This window comes from Hemibagrus wyckioides, linkage group LG16, assembly GCF_019097595.1.
Source record: "Hemibagrus wyckioides isolate EC202008001 linkage group LG16, SWU_Hwy_1.0, whole genome shotgun sequence".
Lineage (NCBI taxonomy): Eukaryota > Metazoa > Chordata > Actinopteri > Siluriformes > Bagridae > Hemibagrus > Hemibagrus wyckioides.
In genome coordinates this window covers 8,071,095-8,091,763 of record NC_080725.1, presented here as the reverse complement: position 1 = coordinate 8,091,763, position 20,669 = coordinate 8,071,095, and the positions used below count along the sequence as shown (strand labels likewise).

At 41.4% G+C, this 20,669-nt stretch overlaps 1 protein-coding gene across 3 annotated transcripts in view; it reads right to left on the bottom strand.

The window, feature by feature from the left end:
* The window catches only part of ints2 (integrator complex subunit 2), a 64,762-nt gene that overhangs the window by 14,200 nt on the left and 29,893 nt on the right, over nt 1–20,669 (bottom strand). For all 3 annotated transcript variants that reach the window (XR_009206860.1, XM_058411654.1, XM_058411655.1), the window contains exons 14-21: nt 12,983–13,159; nt 12,610–12,718; nt 8,741–8,845; nt 8,464–8,628; nt 7,231–7,432; nt 5,769–5,894; nt 5,420–5,621; nt 5,188–5,263 (exon numbers count right to left, since the gene is read on the bottom strand). Coding sequence is in view for 2 of the 3 variants with exons in the window: in XM_058411654.1 (XP_058267637.1) it covers nt 5,188–5,263; nt 5,420–5,621; nt 5,769–5,894; nt 7,231–7,432; nt 8,464–8,628; nt 8,741–8,845; nt 12,610–12,718; nt 12,983–13,159 (1,162 nt within the window). In the remaining variant the exon portion in view is untranslated. The remainder of the gene's footprint in view (nt 1–5,187; nt 5,264–5,419; nt 5,622–5,768; nt 5,895–7,230; nt 7,433–8,463; nt 8,629–8,740; nt 8,846–12,609; nt 12,719–12,982; nt 13,160–20,669) is intronic.

Below are 20,669 nucleotides of genomic sequence, written 5' to 3'. Positions count from 1 at the left end.
CTCTGGGTGATGCCGTACTGGCATCCTCAAATGAACTACTGGCAGAAACGATACATGGGCATAAAAGTTCAATGGATGAGAGAATTATAAAGAAGGGCTCATTAAGTAATATGTAACTTGATCTGTAAGTATATATTTTGATTTAAATTGCAATTAGCTTTCAAAAAAATGATCCGTTCATTCAAGAAATACGGCAGCTTTCTTTTTCAAATTCATTATTTTATGCACAAAGAGCCCATTACTAATTGAACTCAGATGTTTATATATAAATCATTATATTGTAAAATTTCACATTTCGTATTTACTATTTATTTATTTATTTTTGTAAAAGGACACATGCAAAGTAAAAATTTCATTAAATGAAAAACAATTTCAATGACAATAATGCACATGACAAACTGTGTTATGCATAATACTTTGAAACAACATACAATTATATTGCCAAAAGTTTTGGGACATCTGCCTTTACATGCACATGAATTTTAATTACACCCCATTCTTAATCCATAGGGTTAAATATGGAGTTGGCCCATCCTTTGCAGATATAGCAGCTTCAACTCTTCTGGGAAGGCTTTCCACAAAGTTTAGGAGTGTGTTTATGGGAATTTTTGACCATTCCTCTAGAAGCACATTTGTGAGGTCATACACTAATGTTGGACGAGAAGGGCTGGCTCACAGTCTCTGCTCTAATTCATCCAAAACGTGTTCTATCAGGTTGAGGCCAGTCAAGTTCCTCCACACCAAACTCCCTCATCCATGTCTTAATGGACCTTGCTTTGTGCACTGGTGCACAGCCATGTTGGAACAGGAGGAGGCCATCCCCAAACTGTTCCCACAAAGCTGGGAGCATGAAATTGTCCAAAATGTCTTGGTATCTTGAAGCATTAAGAGTTCCTTTCACTGGAACTAAGCGGCCAAGCCAAACCCCCCAAAAAACTTTACACTTAGCACAATGCAGTCAGGAAAGTACCGTTCTCCTGACAACCACCAAACCTAGACTCGTCTATCGGACTGCCAGACAGAAAACAGTGATTCATCATTCCAACACATCTCCACTGCTCTAGAGTGGCAGTGTGCTTTACACCACTACATCTTATGCTTTGCGTTGCATTTGGGGATGCAGCTGCTCAGCCATGAAAACCCATTCCATGAAGCTCTCTACGCACTGTTCTTGAGCTAATCTGAAGGCCACACAAAGTTTGTCTTTTTGTTTGTAAAACGTCTATTTATTTCTTCTTTTTGTAAGTTATTCTTTATTTTAGCTAGGATAGTACATGTTCATTTTGTTTTCTATCCTTGTGGTGCTACTTAGCACGAAGCAGCAACTTTTTTTTCAGTCACGTACTCAGGCATAGCTGCCCTTTGTTTACTAGGGTTAGGGTTAGTAATTGTGATTCCGTAACCATTCATTCAAACACTGGTTATCTAGGCTCTGGAATATACTCGTTAAGGATACCCGTGGACTTATTTGGACATTAATATGCCTGCAGTGGCTTCTTCTTTGGGAGTTAGCATCCGTCGTTGCAAACAAGCTACCCATGGACAACATATGGATCAGCTACACCAGAGATCTTCTGATGCAGCTCGGACTTCAGTTACCTCATGCCGTGAACACGGACAGTTTTCCTAAGGAAATACTCCGTAGGGACTTCTCCGACCAACACAACTCCACTTGCAACAAACATAAGGTAACCAGAAGGGGAAAGAAGAAGGGTGGTGTCAGAGCCAGACTGAAACGGAAAACAAGTAAACAACAGGCGCTCCTGTCCATCATCATGGCTAATGTTCGCTCTCTTCGACATTAAACAGATGAGCTGCAAGCTTGCGTTAACCACATGCATGAATACAGAACTGCCTCTGTTCTTGCTTTTATGCAAACGTGGTTAAATAAGAACGATGATGATAGTACACTCCACATTGATGGCTTTAATCCTCCACTACGTCTTGACTGGAACAATGAACTCACTGGAAAACATGGTGGCGGTGTGTCTCTGTATGTAAACAAAAGTTGGTGTTCCACTGTCACAGTGAGAGAGAAACTGTGCACTACAGACACTGAGCTTCTGGCTTTTTCACTACGCCCTTTTTACCTCCCCAGAGAATTTCCACAACTCTCTCTCATTCTGGTTTACATCCATCCTAGAGCCAACGCTACCACAACCACTGAACACATAACCAACACTCTGAATAAGATTGAACAGTTATCACCGGACTCTCCTAAGTTCATCCTAGGGGACATTAACCACTGCTCTCCTGACAAGTCCTTAAAAGGTTTTCAGCAGTACGTTACATGCACTATGCGCCAGGGGAAGATACTGTTAAACTAGTAAATACTGGTAAATGCTATGGCTCAATTCCAGACGCATATAGAGCTCTCCCCCTCCCCCCTCTTGGCTCTGCTGACCACCACACCATTCTGCTTGCTCCTGCTTATATTCCAGTCATCAAGAGGGCTAAGAAGGTAGTAAAGACCATCAAACAGTGTACAAAGGATAGTATCCAAACTCTACAAGGATGCTTTGAATCCACAGACTGGGACAGCCTTCTTTTTACCTCCAGCAACATTAACAGTAGACACAGTTTTGTCATATATCACCTTCTGTCTTCCCCAACAACAAGCCCTGGGTCAACAAAGAGCTTAAGGAGATCCTGAATAAAAAGAAAAGGATTTTCTTCACTGGCTCTGAACAGGAAAAAAAGGAGGTCAACAGAGAGGTAAAGCGAGCAATTAAAAATGGCAAGCTGAAATACAGGAACAAAGAGGAGCTGAAATTCACCAACGGGAACCTCCGTTCAGCTTGGCAGGGCCTAAAAACCATGGCCTCTGTGAACACTGCTGTCACCAACCCCAGAACCATCCGGTTGGAGGGTAGCAGCCACACATCCCTCCCTGACGACCTCAGCTCCTTTTATACCAGATTCGAGTCAGATAACACCACCCAGCTCGAGGAGAGGACATCCGAACTCAACCCGGACAATTCACCTGTGGTGGTGAACCCAGGACGTGGTGAGAGCTCTGAGGAGGACCAGAGAGAGCAGCTCACCTGCACCAGACATAATCAGTGGATGCATCCTGAAGCACTGTGCACAGCAGCTAGGGGGTGTGTTCTGTGTCCTGTTTCAGAGCTCCATGGACAGTAGCACAGTTCCTCAGCTATGAAAACACTCCAGTCATCCCTATCCCCAAGAAAAATACAACCAAAACTCTGAATGACCTACGAACCGTGGCTCTCACCTCCTTAACACTGAAAGCTATGGAACGGATAATCAAATATCATCAGAACAACAGAATCACTGATGGATCCGCTTCAGTTTGCATAAAGGGCAGGCAGAGGCGTGGATGATGCAAAAACATTCAGCACAGACACCGTACACAAACATCTGGAACACCCCAACTCTTCTGCCAGACTCCTATTTGCTGATTTCTCCTCAGCATTCAACACCCTGCAGCCCCACATACTGGCTACCACACTCTCCTCCCGCTTTTACTTGGGTGACCGGCTAATTCTATGGATTTTAACCAACAGGTCACAGAGAGTTCTGGTAAACACCACCTTCTCTGGCCTGCACTACACCTCAACTGGTTCTCCACAAGGCTGTCTGCTTTCACCGCTGCTCTTCATTCTGTACACAGATGACTGCAGTACCTCCTTAGAAAACTCAGCTCCTTTGAAGTCAGCAGCGACATTTTGCTGACTTTTTACTACTGCTTCATAGAGAGCATCATCATGTTCTCCATAACCTGTTGGTTCTATTCCACCAGCCTACAGAACAGGAACTGGTTACAGAGCACTGTCTCAGAGTGCTCCAAGATCATCTGCCAGCCTGTCAGATCACTCTCGTACATCCACGACCAGCAGGCACTCAGGTTAGCAGGCAAGATCGTCGATGACCACATGATGAGGACATGTTCTTCACCCTGCATTCGAGTGGCTCCCATCCAGACAGCTGCACCACCTGCAGAACCCAGAGAAGGAGAGCCACCTTTGTCCCAAAAGCCATTCTGCTTCTGAACTCCAATCTTTAATGCCTCCCAATCTTTCTCTCCCCTACACATAAACACACACAGGGACTCGGGTATCCAGCTGGGGATTCTCTCCTCAGTTATTATGCACCTTAAGGACTCTCTCACACTGCACATTCTAGCACCCAACAGGACCAGTTACTTGTTTATATTATTTATTTATTACTCATGAGTGCAATAACTTGTGACTTACTGCAACTTGTATATATAAAATTATTATACCTGTATATTACCAAGACTATTTGTATATTTTCACCTACATATCATCACTCTTCTCATTGTTTTTCTGTAAGTAACCAGTGCAATTTTTTTGTAAATATCAACCTTTTTAAATTACTGAAAAATAATGAATTGCTTCTTAGTAAGCTGTCTGCACTGTATCCCAGTCACATGTTTACATCCTTCTGAACCATTCACAGTATTTGGGTCAATGGCACATCTGTATAACACTATTTATTGCAGTTTATTCTGTACTTTATCATAACTGTGGTTTCAATTTCCTTTTATTAATAGTACTGTTCTTGTTTATATATTCTATATTTTTTAAACTGTATTTTTATTACTATTATTATGCCCTAGCTTGGACTTATTGCACAAGTGGCAACCTATCAAGCATACCATGCTTGAATTCACTGAGCTCCTGGGAGTGACCCATTCTTTCTCAAATTTTTGTAGCACTCTGCATGCCTAGATGCTTGATTTTATACACCTGTGGCCATGGAAGTGACGGGAACACCTGAATTCAATGATTTGGAGGGGTGTCCCAAAACATTTGGCAGTAAAGTGTATTTTAAGTTCTTTTCAAAATATTAGAAAGTCGTCATCAGCAGTACCAACTTTACCATGTTTTGCTAGTACCAACATCCACATTGTAATATAATATAAAAAAAATCCTTGATTATATTAATTGTTTAGGAAAAACAAAACTGCATGTATTTAATAATTTGGAACACAGTGTAGATTAAATAAATAAATAAATAAATAAATAAAGTTTTTTGGATCATATCCTACATCTTCAGTTCCACTTTCTGCATGAAGAATGTTTACTGGAATGCCACAAAATTTTAATTATATTTGCAACTGCTCTCTTAATTTATGCTTAGTTTTTGTGAGATGTGATGAAAGTTTATATATCATTTTGTATTTGACAGTTGTCTAGTCACCTCTTCTGTCCAGTTGTTGCTCTTCCTGAGGGGAGGGTAAACACACCTCCAATAAGATCTGCACAGCTGCACTGTCCTACAGTGTTAAATAACAGGTCAAAATACAAAGTCAGATATGTTACTTTCCTTCTTACTAATTTACTAAAGTGTTACCAAAATAAATGAGAGTGAGAATTCAAAACAAATGCAAAATTCTATTAACAGTCTAACTTGCTTGCATGTCAGGACATACCTGTGCAGCCAATAGAGCATTCTTGAGCTCCTCTCTTGTGACCTCTGGTGTATCTGGCTGGCCAGCAAGCCCCAGATTTGAGATAGTTAGATTTTGCCTCTCGAATTCAGCAGTCTCCTTCAGGTGTGCATTCAAGTAGGCCTTGGATGCCTTCAAATAGCCATTCAATATGTGTAACATGATATCCATCAGGGGAGGACACCTGCAAAGAAACAAACATGCACAATTCTTTAAAAAGAGATTTATAGATGGCTCACAACAAAATGAAATAAATAAAAACAAGTAGATAACAGTAGATAAATCATATATATAGAAGAAAAGCAATGTAAGAAAAGAAATCATCTAATACCTTAACACTCTGGGGTCACATCGCAACACGATCAGAGGGTCCACTAACAGGTCATTTTGAGTGTAGCATTGCTTCCTGAGATGCTTAACAGATGGCTGCAAAGCATTTACTGTCATCACCCACAGCCTCAAAGAAGAACAGAGAGGAATGAGAACTGTGATTAAATTAATTTTCTTTTAAAGTTACATTTACACTGTTTCACAAAAGACATCCTCGCAATAATGGCCAAAAAAGTGGTCAAAAAAGAAATCAATTTTAAGTCTACATCTTGTAAGGTAAAAGATGGGCAATGGGCAGAGTCGAGAAGCTGTACCAAATTCAAAAATGTGCACTAAATTACAAATTTAGCACTGATGTAATACCTTCTAAATATGCAAATATACTATTCAAATCTCCACCAGGCCAAAACAGACAACTGAATACAGAGCATCCTCAATTATCCACCAACATGACCTGAACTTCACAAGTTCACAAGTTCCAGCACCAATAGACAAACACAGCACAGGAAGTCAAGCCACATATTCAGTACTATACATTATCTAGGCAAAGACGATACAATCAAATGAAAGGAAGATGTGGTCATAAGAGCAAAGAGAGAATGTCATTAGTCCATGAGATTATCCATATAAATGAAACATAAGTCATGAAAGCATAAAAATTTCCTGAGGTTAATCATACAGAAGGCCACTAAGCAAAACCATTTTAAAATACCAAAAAGAGTCTGGAGAGCAGCAGCAGACAAACACAGAGTTCACTCAACCGTAAACAGAAATGCATTTAAATGCAGAAAGGCTACAGAAACTCAAATAACCAAGAACACCCTCCAAGAGATTCAATATTCAAATGTCAAATTCAATATTCAAGAGATGATGTTTCAATGACATGCAAATCTTGTTAGCACTGTCGTGTTGTAGAGAGTGGTTTTCCCAGTATGGCTGGCAAATATACACAAAACAACATTTATGGAACTTTCTAGATTCATAAGCTCAGTAATATATGAGAATGCTGTTACAAGAGCAATCCACTTCATTTTCACTAACAGGTTCACAAGCTGCCACTCCTAAACAGCATGGAGCAACAGAGGAGATTCAGCACACTGAGGAATTTATCAACAAAATCATATCATCAAAACAGAAAAAAATGCCATTTAATAGGAGTCCATAACCAGCTGTGAAGATAAGGTTACCAGTAGGTTTACTTTCTGTAGCTACAAAATTTTATAGCTTGAAAAAAAGCCTGACAAGTGTACAAGGTGAGAATAAAGGGAAAGTCAGGTGCTTTCAATGCTATGCAAAATACTGCATCATTGTAGTTACATCTACATTAAGCTATCCAGTTGTTAAAACACTACTACTGGCATTTAGGATGGGTGGAACGGAATATTTTATTACATTACCACATTGATAATCAAACACACATCACCCCCCCCCCACACACACACACATTCATTCCCTCAAATCACCTTCGAGGCATGACTGTATTGAGTACCATCCAGAGCTTGTTAACAGTCTGCAGCACTCTTCGAGACACAATATCCTCTAGCAGCAAGCCCACATTTGTAGTCAGGGCCTCTGCATAGGGGATCAGATCCCCTGCACTCAGTAATGTCAAATACTCCAGGATCTGCAGCAGTATGTGCCCACTCAGTCTTATATTCTGGAAGGCTAAGACACAGGGAAAACAAAACCTTCACAGTAACTATCACCAAAACGGCAATTGTTTTGGCACAAATTCTGTGATTTGCAGCCATGTCGATTTCTTGTTCCTTTGCAACCATGTCAAAATACCTAGCTAGCTAACACTTTAAAATGGTCCCAGCTCGATATGGCAACATATGTGGACCATGCACAGCACACACTGCAAACATAAATTTTGTTTGATATTTTATTATGAGCCTTACAGTATATATGTGTGGAACACATACAAAGTAATGTAGAATACATACAAAGCAAAGAATAGGCTGTTACATACCTATAAACGTAAATAAATTTGATTAAATAATTAAATTGCACAGGATTAGAAATGCGATTATGTTTCAATGAACTGAGACACCAATGAGCAGAGCAGCGCCAGGCATACCACCTCATTTTCTGCAAATTATTCTGTGACATTGTACGAGGTGTTAATAAAATACTGTAAAGAATGTTTGTGCAGAAGTAGCATTTTTATAAATGGGGGATATTCAAGCAAACTGCATGACATTTAAAATTTGTTTGAAATGTAATTTTTTTAAAAAGTTACAGCCCTAGGTACATATGTGCTCAAACTGTTGATGGTAAATCAGTGGTTCGCAGGTTTAGGCCACTTAGTTCCAAGTGAATGGAAATCCTAATGCTATAGCATGTTAAGACATTCTAGACTTCCAACTGTGACAAAAGCTTGGGAATGCCCACTTATGGCTGTAAGGTTCTGGTCCACATATGTTGGCCATATAATGCAGATACATGTTTGACAAAAAGGTTGTAGGGATCCACATATCATCAAAAACTAAGAAAATAATTCACAGCTGCCCAAGCTTTTATGAGACATGATATTTGCAGGAAGTATAAAATCAGCTTTTGCAGTTATTCTTGTTTTGAAAAAAACACATATAGCTAAACCTGAAGCATCTAATTTGCTGGACTGCTTTCTTTGACAATTTTGTTTTCAAACATATTACAGAAATTTCTTTAGGATTAAGTTAAAAGCATCTCACCCTTGTGCAACTGGACAGGTGAGTACTTGCATGCTGGGCTAGTGAGCAACATCTTGCGCATGAGAGGAACAGTGCCAGTCACCTCCTCCTCACAAATCCAGTCTTCCACCATACACAGATGAGGATAGTTAGTAGCCAAGAGTCGCAGCAGTGCAGAATGCAATCCTGAGGAAAGAATAAAAGGTAGCAATTATAATTATCTCATAAATTCATTAAAAGTGGGTTGTCTAAATTGCTACATAATCACAAACAGTGCAATTATAAATGCTCATCTTACCCCCCAATTCATGATGCAAGCCCTGAGCCTGGCAGATGAGGTATTTAATAGGGATTTGGTCCATTAGGGTAGCAGAGTAGGACTTTGGCTTCTTCTGCATCAGGACTGAAGAAAAGCATGGTTGGTTAATTATTTAACAGCAAACCATGCATAATTTTCACTTGTTATGTGGTTCAGTGATTAGCATATTTCGCTGACTGCTGGTAATGCTTGACCTCATCTATTGAAACTCCTTAGAACGCTGTATACCACTTAAATTTTGTTGAGCTTTTGACATGTATACTGTATATAAGATTACTTGTATATGGATTTCACACTGAAATATTTTCTACCATGTCCAGCCCAGCAGCTCGGCATTCACATACCATCACAATTTTCTTACTTTATTGTAATTATATTATATTATATTTGTTAAGTGTACTTATTTTACAAGTAGTTGGTGCACACACCATATATGAACACTCTGAACTCTAAGACTAAAGACTAAAGTCTAAAACTAAGATTATACTTTCAAAAACTGCAACTTCATTGAGCCAGAGATTATATGCTCTGCATAATCTGCTGGAGTTAACACCATCCCACCTGAAGGTGATGCAAAAAGCAGAGGGAAAGAAAACAAAAATGATGAAAGAGAGCTGGCATTCAAGCAATGCTGAGCTAACCCACACAAACATCCCTGCAGAGACTCTTACTCACAAACTCTCAGTCACTCGTGAACAAGATGGACAAAATTTGCCCAACAATTATTTCAAACCATTTATGTAGCTGCGTGGCTGTTATCACAGAGACCTGGGGAATGGACAGGGCAACAGACGCTGGTAAGAACAGAGGTGGTGGAATATGCATACATGTGAACAACGACTGGTGTACAGCAGTGTACATAATTGAGAAACCGTGCTACCCAGACTTTGAATATTTGATGGTAAAATGTTGACAGTTTTTCATACCCAGGGAGTTTACTGCTGGCATAATCATGGTTGTATACATACCCCACAAGCTAATGCGAAAGCAGCACTAGAAAAACTACACTCTTCTAGGTAACTAGCTAAATTTTCATCCGAATGGTGGATTGTTAAGTCATGTTGAATACTTCCAAAATTACACAAAAATGTTAAAATACCAAACCGAGAAAGTAATATCCTGGTCTACACAAATTTTCCAGGAGCATACAATGCCATCTCCACATCTGGGTTAATCAGATCACGTTTCCCTGATGCTGAGTCCGTGCTATAACCTCTGGTCTGGAGAACAAAACCAGTTGCTAAGACAGTTAAAGCTTGGAGTAAGGAAGCAACCTCATGACTGGAACACAAACAGACTGGGCTGTATTTGCATAAGGAACTGATTGCGAGGAATACAGTACATCAGTCCTTGCCTATACTGACTTTTCTAACTGACTGAGTCTGTTATAACAAACAAAACCATCAAAACATTCCCTATAACCAATAGCCATGACTTGACAGTAAATAAACAAATAAAAACAGTACATTGAAGGACATTTTGAGAACAACAATACCCACTTCATAAGGACAGGAATTAAGGCCATCATTGGCTAAAAGACCCTCACAACAAGAAAATGACCACCTCTCTACATGATATCCTGCTCTGATGACCAAAGAAACAGAGATGGAGCCCTCCTCTTATCAACAAAAGACAAGCAAGTACTCTCAAACAAGTGGACATCTGATTTGGTGGTGTATAGACAAGAACTTGGTCCTAAACCCCACAAAAATCACAAGAAAGAGATTATTGTAGACTTCAGAAGATACAGAACAGAGAGGCTCAAGGTTTTGACAAAATGTTATCACTTGACAACTTCATTTATATTTATGTAAATGTGACGAACATTTCGTGCTCTTTTGTTACTTTAAAAGACATTAATTTGGCATTCCGAACATGTTATAGACGTCACAAGAAAAAAAAGAAACTAAAATCATTGTGCATATCTGATATAAACTGTGTTCCAGCTACTGACAGCATGCAGTATCAACACATTACTCCTCCAAGCTTCAGTGAATCGTAACACAGCCTAACACCATTAGGCTATAATCACAATCATGGGTAAACATTAGCAAAACAAATGGTAACTCGATGGAGATATTTATAGTGTATTGAGATATTCATGATGTGTTCTTAAATGATCAACAAACAATAATAAACTCAGGTTTTGACAGCTCTGCCCAAAGATAACATTAACCTTAAGAAAATTAATTAAGAAAATATTAAAGCTGTTAAAAATGTTTGGATTTAAGTTTAAAAAAAGCAAAATAATACTTAACACTTTTCAGAAAAAAAACAACAAAAGCTGCTATATTTGCATGCAACCTGTGTCAAGTATCCAGGAAAACTGAGGCAGTATTCTCCAGGATCCAAGGACACAGTACTGTGTAAAAATCTGGACATTCAAAGAAATGTTGCAAAGATGCCTTAAAAGTAATGAAATAAAAATTAAGAACAGAATTCTATACATGTTTGCAAACGTATTTAGTTTAAGTGCCTCCCATTTCTCTTGACTGTTGCTCAGATGATTCTACACCTTTATTGGAGTACACCTGTGGTAAATTAAATTTATTGGACATGATGTGGAAAGGCACACACCTCTCTATAAAAGTCCTCGCAGCTGACAATGCATATCAGAGCAAAAACTAAGCTATGAGGTCACTGCATGCAGAGCTCAGAAGAGACAGGATTGTTGCTTGGCATAGATCTGGGGAAGGATACAAAAATTTCTGCTGCATTGAAGATTCCCAAGAGCACAGTGGCCTAAATAATTCTCAAATGGAAGAAGTTTCGCACAACCAGGAGTTTTCCAAGAGCTGGTTGCCCAGCCAAAATGAGCAATCGGTGGAGAAATTGCCCTCCACCAATCTGGGCTTTATGGCAGAGTGGTTAGATGGAAGCCTCTCCTTAGTGCAAAACACACAAAAGCCTGCTTGGAATTTGCACAAAGCACCTGAAGGACTATCAGACTCAGTTTCTAGTTTGATGAAACCAAGAGTGAACTGTTTGGCCTCAATTGTAAATGATATGTCTAGGGGAAATCAGGCACCACTCATCACCTGCCAAATACCATCCCAACATGGTGGAGGCTGCGTCATGCTGTGGGGATGTTTATCAGCAGCAGGGGCTGGGAGATTGCTCTATTCAGGTTTCCCTCAACCCTGACCAATGTACAGAGATATCCTCAATAAAAAACAGCATTCAGTACCTTAGCCTGGGCCAAAGATTCACCTTCCAACCTGATAAGGACTCTAAGCAAACGACTTAAACTCTATTAAACATCTATGGAGAGACCTGAAAATGGCTGTCCACCGATTGTCCTCATTCAACCTGACAGAGCTTGCTAAGTAGAATGGCAGAAAATCCCCAATCCATTAAAACCACAAGAAGTCCATACTGCTGAAAAATAATTCCTGCAATAATAAAACTAACAAATCAAGGTTCCAGACTTATGCCATCCCATCATCCCAGGAACAGTAAACATAGGGTATGTTACAAAGTAAATCTGTCTGGGAAAACTTTTGGGGGTGATGTGGTTGTACAAGTTTACACACAATGCCTATAAAATATATAAGTATCATGTGAATTAATGATAGACCACAGTAAGTAGGCTGGGACTTTTTTGTCTTCTAAGGATCACCAAAACAGCTGATTTCTAGAAATATCAATATTTAACAGAGTAATAAATCAAACAGTATAGTGAACATTTACATTTCTGGTATTTATCCAGATTGACATACAAAAATAGGACAGCTGACACAAAGTTTTGGGATGATTCTAAAAAATTAAGTCTGGAGCCCCGCAGCAAAATATAAGTAAACAGATTAATAAAAAATATAAACAAGCAAAGGTTTTTGCTATGTACAGACCAAGAGCTTTGCTGTTGGCCAGTAGAGCCTCTTCATAAGACAGAATATAATAGAGAATTAGAAGCTGAGTGGTAATGCTATAGTGAAAATGTCCTTTCCCTGCAGCTCCCTGTAAGTAAGAGAAAGAGAAAAAGAAAAAATGGGACATCAGTACAGAACATATTCACTGCTCCCAAGTGATGGGAGTGGTAAATCAGCAAGGCTGCTATAATAGGACATCAAGTTGCTGGAGATTATCAATTTGTGTACAGTAATCACTAGAAATATTTTGGGACACTAAAATCAGGGAAAAAACACTATAACCTTTAAAAAAAAGTCACTATCCATACACAAGTTACATACTAAAGTAAAAGTAAAAATATGCCCCACCCACCCATGTCTGGCCCTCAAAAACATTAAGAATCTCCTGCTCTGTAATTGGTTGGTTGGTAGCCTCTGGGTGGGCCTTAGAAGCAGGAGTAAGAATGGACGTAATGTAAACATCAATGAGAGGAAGGAGCTGAGTGTGAAGGGGTGTGGTGGTCTCACACAGCTGCCTAAAGATCCAATCCTGGAGAGAAGAAGAAAAAGAAAAAAAAGAGATGCTCCATTAAGAAAACTAATTTTTCACCAAACTTTCAAGCCTGTATTATAAGTCAATGCCTTTAAGAGAGCAACGTTAATGACTTTAATGGAAAGCACAACAAACAACTTAGAACTATGTTATCTCTTATATTATCTGCATATTATTATGCATTGTGTGTTGTAGTTGTCTGTGATGGAGAGAAGAGAAACTCTAATGATCTCCTCGGCTGTCCTTACTATCCACTGCAGGGTCTTGCAATCCGAGACAATCTCTATGGAGAATCTGGGAGACAGGCAGGTGAAGTTGCCTTGTACTTAGTGATCGTCTGGATGCCCTGCCACATTTGCCAGGTGTCAGTGCTGTCATAGAAGTGGCTGTGGATTCTTTGGGTGTGTGCATTCTTTGCCTCTCTGATGGCTAGGGACAGTTAGGCCCTTGTTGTTCTTAGAGCCGTCTTGACCCCGGCTCTGAAGACAAAGTCTCTAGACCATAGCAGCATATACACAGTTTCTGGTTGGGGCTTGTGTTGCTGGTCTTGGAGCTGGTCACGTCATCAATGCACTTGCCAATGTAGCTGGTCACTGATGCCATGTGCTCCTCCAAGTTAATGGAATTGCCTTTGGTTGCAGATTTTTACCTGCTTCGGTGTCCGGAACTCTGGCGCTGACCCACGTCTCCATGAAAACAAGGATGCAGCATTCTCTAAACTCTTGCTGTATGGATTGCTTAAGTTAGATGAAGTCCAGTTTATTGCCCAGGTAGCAAACGTCAGATTACTAGGAACGGGAGAGCCTAGCATGGATACCTGCCCTCTTGTCATGGTACTGCTCCAAGTACCACTTCTGATGTCCCCTCTCCCGACCACTGGCATCAGGCAACGCTGAGGACTGAAGGCCTGGTCTTTGCAGCAAGCATATCGTCATGCAGGTTGGTTGTAGCATGATTACTGTATTACTGTACTGTAATAACATCTGGTGGACATATACATGAACACCGCTTTCTTTGGCGTTCATGTACCTTGAAAAGAATGAACATTTTGGAACTGGAGCGATGCCATATTGGATCAATATAAATTATTACACTGTAATTATGAAGCTCCACTTCATATAGCCTACCAAGACCACATCTAGTGAACAGGGCGAAATATAGTCTCCACTGAATCTATTGGAACAGTAAGGCCAATTATTTATTTGTTTCTGCTTTAGACAATTGGGTTTTAGTTCAAAAGATGAATATGAACAGAAAATTCAAAATTTCCTGGTGTCAAGACCATAAAACAGAAAATTTTGGATAAGACCACCCATTTTTAGGCAGGCAAAAATTACTGGAACAATTTCACCTATATAGACTGTATTCCTATTAAAAAGGACAAGCCAACATGAACAATTTTGCCAGCAATTTTGAATTTGGGATAACAGCATCAATCAGAGGCATTGCCATTAAAAGAAACCACTGGTGTGCTGAGAAACAGACATCAAACAAGACCAAGGAAAACAACAACAGCTGATTACAGAAATATGGTGGGAGCTGTGAAGGAAAAATGCCAAAACATCAGACAGTGAGATCAACAACATGGGAGAAGTGAAGGCATCACAACCCACTGTTTAAAGAACACTTTGAAAGCAGAAATACAGAGGTCATACTACATGACACAAACCACTCATCAGCAGTAAAAATCAGAAGGCCAGAAGACATACAGAGATGAGTGAGTTCTAGAACCAAGACTAACCTCGACAAAAATTATGGAAAAGCCAAAACACACAAGCTCATCTGTGAAACATGGTGGCAACAGTGTCATCACTTGAGCTTGTAACAGGCTCATTAATCTATACTGATGATGTAATGTATGTTAGCAACAGAATGAATACAGATGTTTTCAGGAACATTCTGTCTTTTGATTTACAGACAAAGGCATCAAATCATGAGAAAGTTCATCATGCAGAAAGACAAAGCAAAGCAAAACAAGTGGAAGGTTTTAGACTTGAGGCTTGAAACCAAAAAAAATGGCTCAGGTAAAAGCCTTAAAAACATCAAAAATAAAACAATTTGGTGAGGTCAATGAGTAGTAGTCTTGATGCAATTACTGTAGGCAACGGGTCTGCAACAAAAAAAAAGTGCTTTTTACTCATCTGTACTTATTCTTTCACTCTTGAGTACAATTGAGTAATCTGATGCAACAGGCTATATGTTCTATGTTGCTTAACACATCTACAAGACTGAAATAAGCAAGACAGTAGAAATGAGCAAAATAAACTTTAAGAGATGCTAAAAAATTAAAATATAAAATATCAATCATACAGTTTGTTAAAGGCACAAGCTAGGGCTGCACAATTATGACAAATCATAACTGTCGATTATTCCCTTGAAATTGTAATTGCGATTATTAATTACGAGTATCACAATTTACATTAAATGGTGTTTTGAAATGCTTTATACCATTGTTTGCAGCAACTGCATGCCATATTTTATATAAAATTTTTTTAAAAAGCTGAAAACATTCTTCCTGAAAAAAATACTATTACATAAGACTCAAATGTCAACTATACATTGCTTTTCATTGCTTCGGTTTCTTTAAAAAATAAAAAAAAAAGGAAAAAGGAAAAATATGCATGCTATAAATAATGTTAATGTTACTAAAAAATAAAATTAATTTATGAATTCTAGACTAAGTAATTGTGGGAGGGGTTGACATCTCTTATCCAGTGTGTTTACGAGTCTTTTAAGCACCACGCTATAAACTGTATTAATGTCTTTTGCAATGAAATGAGTAATGGCTTCAGTTATCTCCATTTGTCGTGGAGAACCTGTTGCATACGGAAAAGCACAAAACAATGACGTTGTGATGGGTGTCTGTATTGCAGTTCTTGCATGGCTTGTTGCTTTTTTTCCACGCTAAAACATTGGTCGAATTGCACTCTGTGGCTGAATTTTAAATGATTGAATAAATTTGTGGTGTTGCTTGATGGTGCAGAAACAGTTGTTCGACATAACTTACACACTATAACATGCTGCTCGACATCATGCTCCACTGACATTTTCAACCTGTCACTGGCCCAGGCCACTGTTCCCACATGTCTGAAGACTACAACCATTATATCAGTGCCCAAGCATTCTTCTGCAAAGTGCCTGAACGGTTACGGCCCTGTTGCATTCACCCCCATTGTTATGATGTGCTTTGAGAAGCTGGTTCTAAGTCACTTCATAGCATGTCTCCCACCTACACTGGACCCACACCAGTTTGCCTACTGTCCGAGTAGGTCAACAGAGGATGCTATTTTCACTGCTAATCAGCTAGCTCTCACTCACCTGAACAACAATACATACATTCGAATGTTGTTCATTGACTTCAGCTCTACTTTTAATACAGTTATCCCTAGTAAACTGATCGCTAAGCTCAGTGACCTGGGTATCTGCACATCCTTATGTAGTTTGATTACATACTTCCTAACAAATTGGGCTCAGTCTGTAAGGTTGGATAATCACATATCCTCAACCCTCATTTTGTACACCGGCGTCCCACATAGAGCGTGTCTCCAGCTTTAAGTTCCTGGGCATCCACATCTCTGAGGATCTATATTGGCATCAGAACACCTCACATTCTTTCCAAGATGGCGGCGCGGCAGTAGCACGCAGCGGCCACTCCGGAACCAAAATGGTGCTTTCTTTTTGTTTTAGCGCTAAATTTAAAGTGCATGGACGCCAAAGACAGTGGTGTTCATGTATACGACCGCCAGACGATATTACGGTACAGAAATCATGCAGTTACTAACTTGCATGATGAACTACTCTGCAAACTTCGCGAACTTGGCTTGCTGCGAAGTCCAGGCCTTCAGTCCTCGGCGTCGCCTGATGCCGGTGGCCGGGAGAGAGGACGTCGCAAGCGTTGTTCGAGGAAGCGGAAGCGCGGTAAAAGAGCGGGTGTCCGTGCTAGGCTAACAACCAACCCTAGCCGGCCGGCACTCCCTTCCATCATCTTGTCCAACGTCTGCTCACTGGATAATAAACTGGACTACATCCGACTCCAGCAAACTACACGGCGTGAGTTCAGAGACTGCTGCGTCTTTGTTTTCACGGAGACGTGGCTCAGCGACAGAGTTCCGGACACCGCCATTCAGCTAGCCGGACTAACCGTGTTTCGTGCCGACAGGAATGCAGCTCTGTGCGGTAAGACTCGCGGTGGCGGTGTGTGTGTTTACATCAACACGGCATGGTGTAAGGACTCTGTGCTTGTGTCTAACTACTGCTCATCGGTAGTGGAGTTTGTAACTGTTAGATGCAGACCTTTTTATTTACCCCGGGAATTCACCACTACTCTCATTATCGGAGTGTACATTCCACCCAGCGCTAATGCTAAGGAGGCTCTGTGTGAGCTGTACGGAGCTATTAGCGAGCTGCAAAATGCTCACCCCGACGGACTGTTTATCATCGCCGGAGATTTCAATCATGCAAATCTCAGAACAGTGCTCCCTAAATTCCATCAGCATGTGGACTTTGCTACGAGAGGGGCGAACACGCTGGATGTTGTTTATTCAAACATTCCCGGCGCGTATCGTGCGGAGCCCCGCCCCCACCTCGGCTACTCGGACCACATCGCTGTTATGTTGATTCCAGCATACAGACCTCTCGTCAGACGCTCTAAACCGGTTCTGAAACAGGTTAAAACCTGGCCAGCAGGAGCCATCTCTGCTCTTCAGGACTGTTTTGAGTGCACTGACTGGGATATGTTTAGGGAGGCTGCAACCAACGGCGACTCTATTGACTTGGAGGAATACACGGCATCAGTGACCAGCTACATCGGGAAATGCATCGATGACGTGACTGTCTCCAAGACCATCACAACACGCCCCAACCAGAAGCCGTGGATGACTACGAAAGTGCATGCTCTCCTGAAATCGAGAGACTCTGCCTTCAGATCGGGGGACAGGGCGGCCTTAAAAACAGCAAGGGCCAAACTGTCCCGAGCCATCAGAGAGGCGAAGTGTGCACATGCCCAGAGAATCCACGGCCACTTCCAGAACAGCAGAGACTCCCGGCGCATGTGGCAGGGCATTCAGGCGATCACCAACTACAGGACAACTTCACCTGCCTGTGACAGTGACGCCTCCCTTCCAGATGCGCTGAACGACTTCTACGCTCGGTTTGAGGCACAGAACAACACAACAGCGAGGAAGACCATCCCTCCTCCTAATGACCCAGTGCTTTGTCTCACCACGGCTGACGTGAAGAGAACTCTATACAGAGTTAACCCACGGAAGTCCGCTGGACCAGACAACATTCCTGGCAGAGTTCTCAGGGAGTGTGCGGAGCAGCTAGCAGATGTCTTCACTGACATCTTCAACATCTCGCTGAGCAGCTCCATCATCCCTACGTGCCTCAAGACAACGACCATCGTCCCTGTGCCAAAGAAGTCCACGGTTTCCTGCCTCAATGACTACCGTCCCGTTGCACTCACACCAATCGTGATGAAATGCTTCGAGAGGCTCGTCATGAGGCACATCAAGTCACAGCTACCACAGCTGGACCCCTTGCAGTTTGCGTATCGTCCTAACCGTTCCACGGAAGACGCCATCACCACAACCCTGCATCTGGCCCTCACACACCTGCAAAGACTGCAAAGACTCCTACGTTCGAATGCTGTTCATAGATTTCAGTTCAGCATTCAACACAATCATCCCTCAGCAGCTGATTAAGAAGCTGAGTCTCCTGGGCCTGAACACCTCTCTCTGCAACTGGATCCTGGATTTCCTGACTGGGAGACCTCAGTCAGTCCGGATCGGGAGCAGTATCTCCAGCACCACCACACTGAGCACTGGAGCACCTCAGGGCTGTGTGCTCAGTCCATTGCTGTTCACTCTGCTGACTCACGACTGTGCAGCAATGCACAGCTCCAACCACATCGTCAAGTTCGCTGATGACACGACCGTGGTGGGTCTCATCAGCAAGAACGACGAGTCAGCATACATAGAGGAGGTGCAACATCTAACAGCCTGGTGCAGAGCCAACAACCTCTCCCTGAACGTCGACAAGACCAAAGAGATGGTTGTTGACTTCAGGAGAGCACAGTGTGACCATTCTCCGCTGTCCATCGATGACTCCTCTGTGGAGATCGTCAAGAGCATCAAATTCCTTGGTGTCCATCTGGCGGAGAACTTCACCTGGTCACTCAACACCAGCTCCATCACCAAGAAAGCCCAGCAGCGCCTCTACTTCCTGAGGAGGCTGAGTAAAGCCCATCTCCCTTCCCCCATCCTGACTGTGTTCTACAGAGGGACCATCGAGAGCGTCCTGAGCAGCTGCATCACTGCCTGGTTTGGGAACTGCACCGTCTCAGATCGCAAGACCCTTCAGCGGATAGTGAGGACAGCTGAGATGATCATCGGAGTCTCTCTCCCCTTTATCACAGACATTTACACCGCACGCTGCATCCGCAAAGCCAACAGCATTGTGGCTGACCCCACACACCCCTCACACACACTCTTCACCCTCCTGCCATCTGGAAAGAGGTACCGGAGCATTCGGGCCCTCACAACCGGACTGTGTAACAGTTTCTTTCCTCAAGCCATTAGGCTCCTCAACACCCGGGACTGAACTGTTCTACACTCTCACACACACTCTCACTCAGGACTGAACTGTTCTACACTCTCTCACACACACACACACTCTCACTCAGGACTGAACTGTATACTAACTCTCTGTCTCTCACACACAGATACACACACTCTCTCTTGACTGTGTGGACACAAACACACACACAATTTATACTGTTCATTACTTACTGCACTACCTCTACCTGTCATCCGCTGCTATAGTTATATTTATGTTTATTCTATTTGCACTACCTCAACCGCTGCTATGTATTCTTGCACAATACTTTTTTTTTTTTTTTTTTTTTACATTTCACTTTATCTATTTTATTTCACTTACATTCCAGTACACGTTCTTTTATTTCTTTTCAGCGCTAAGTGTCCTGTGTTCTTTTGTGTTGTCTTCATTGTATTTATTGTCTTTTTTGCACTGTCTTGTCTATGCTCTGTTTGCATCTAGCTGCACACTGTGCACTTTACGTGGCTAAGACAAACTTCTGTCCTAGCTCTGTGGTGGTGTTTGTTGTTTAGTATTGAACTTGTTGTTGTATGTTTATGTAGCACCAGGTCCTGGAGAAACGTTGTTTCATTTCACTATGTACTGCGCCAGCTATATGTGGTTGAAATGACAATAAAAGCTTCTTGAATCTTGAATCTCAACTCTGGTTCAGATGGTGCAAAAGCATCTTTACTTCCTGAGAAGACTAAAAAAAAGTTCACCTATCCCCCAAGATCCTGACCAACTTTTACCGCTGAATTACTGAGAGCATCTTGACGAACTCCATCACAATGTGGTATGGCAGCTCCACAGTGTGTGAAAAATCACTGCAAAGGGTGGTAAAAACTGCCCAACGCATAATCGGCACCCAACTACCTGCCATTGAGTATATTCACCACAGTAGATGTCTGCG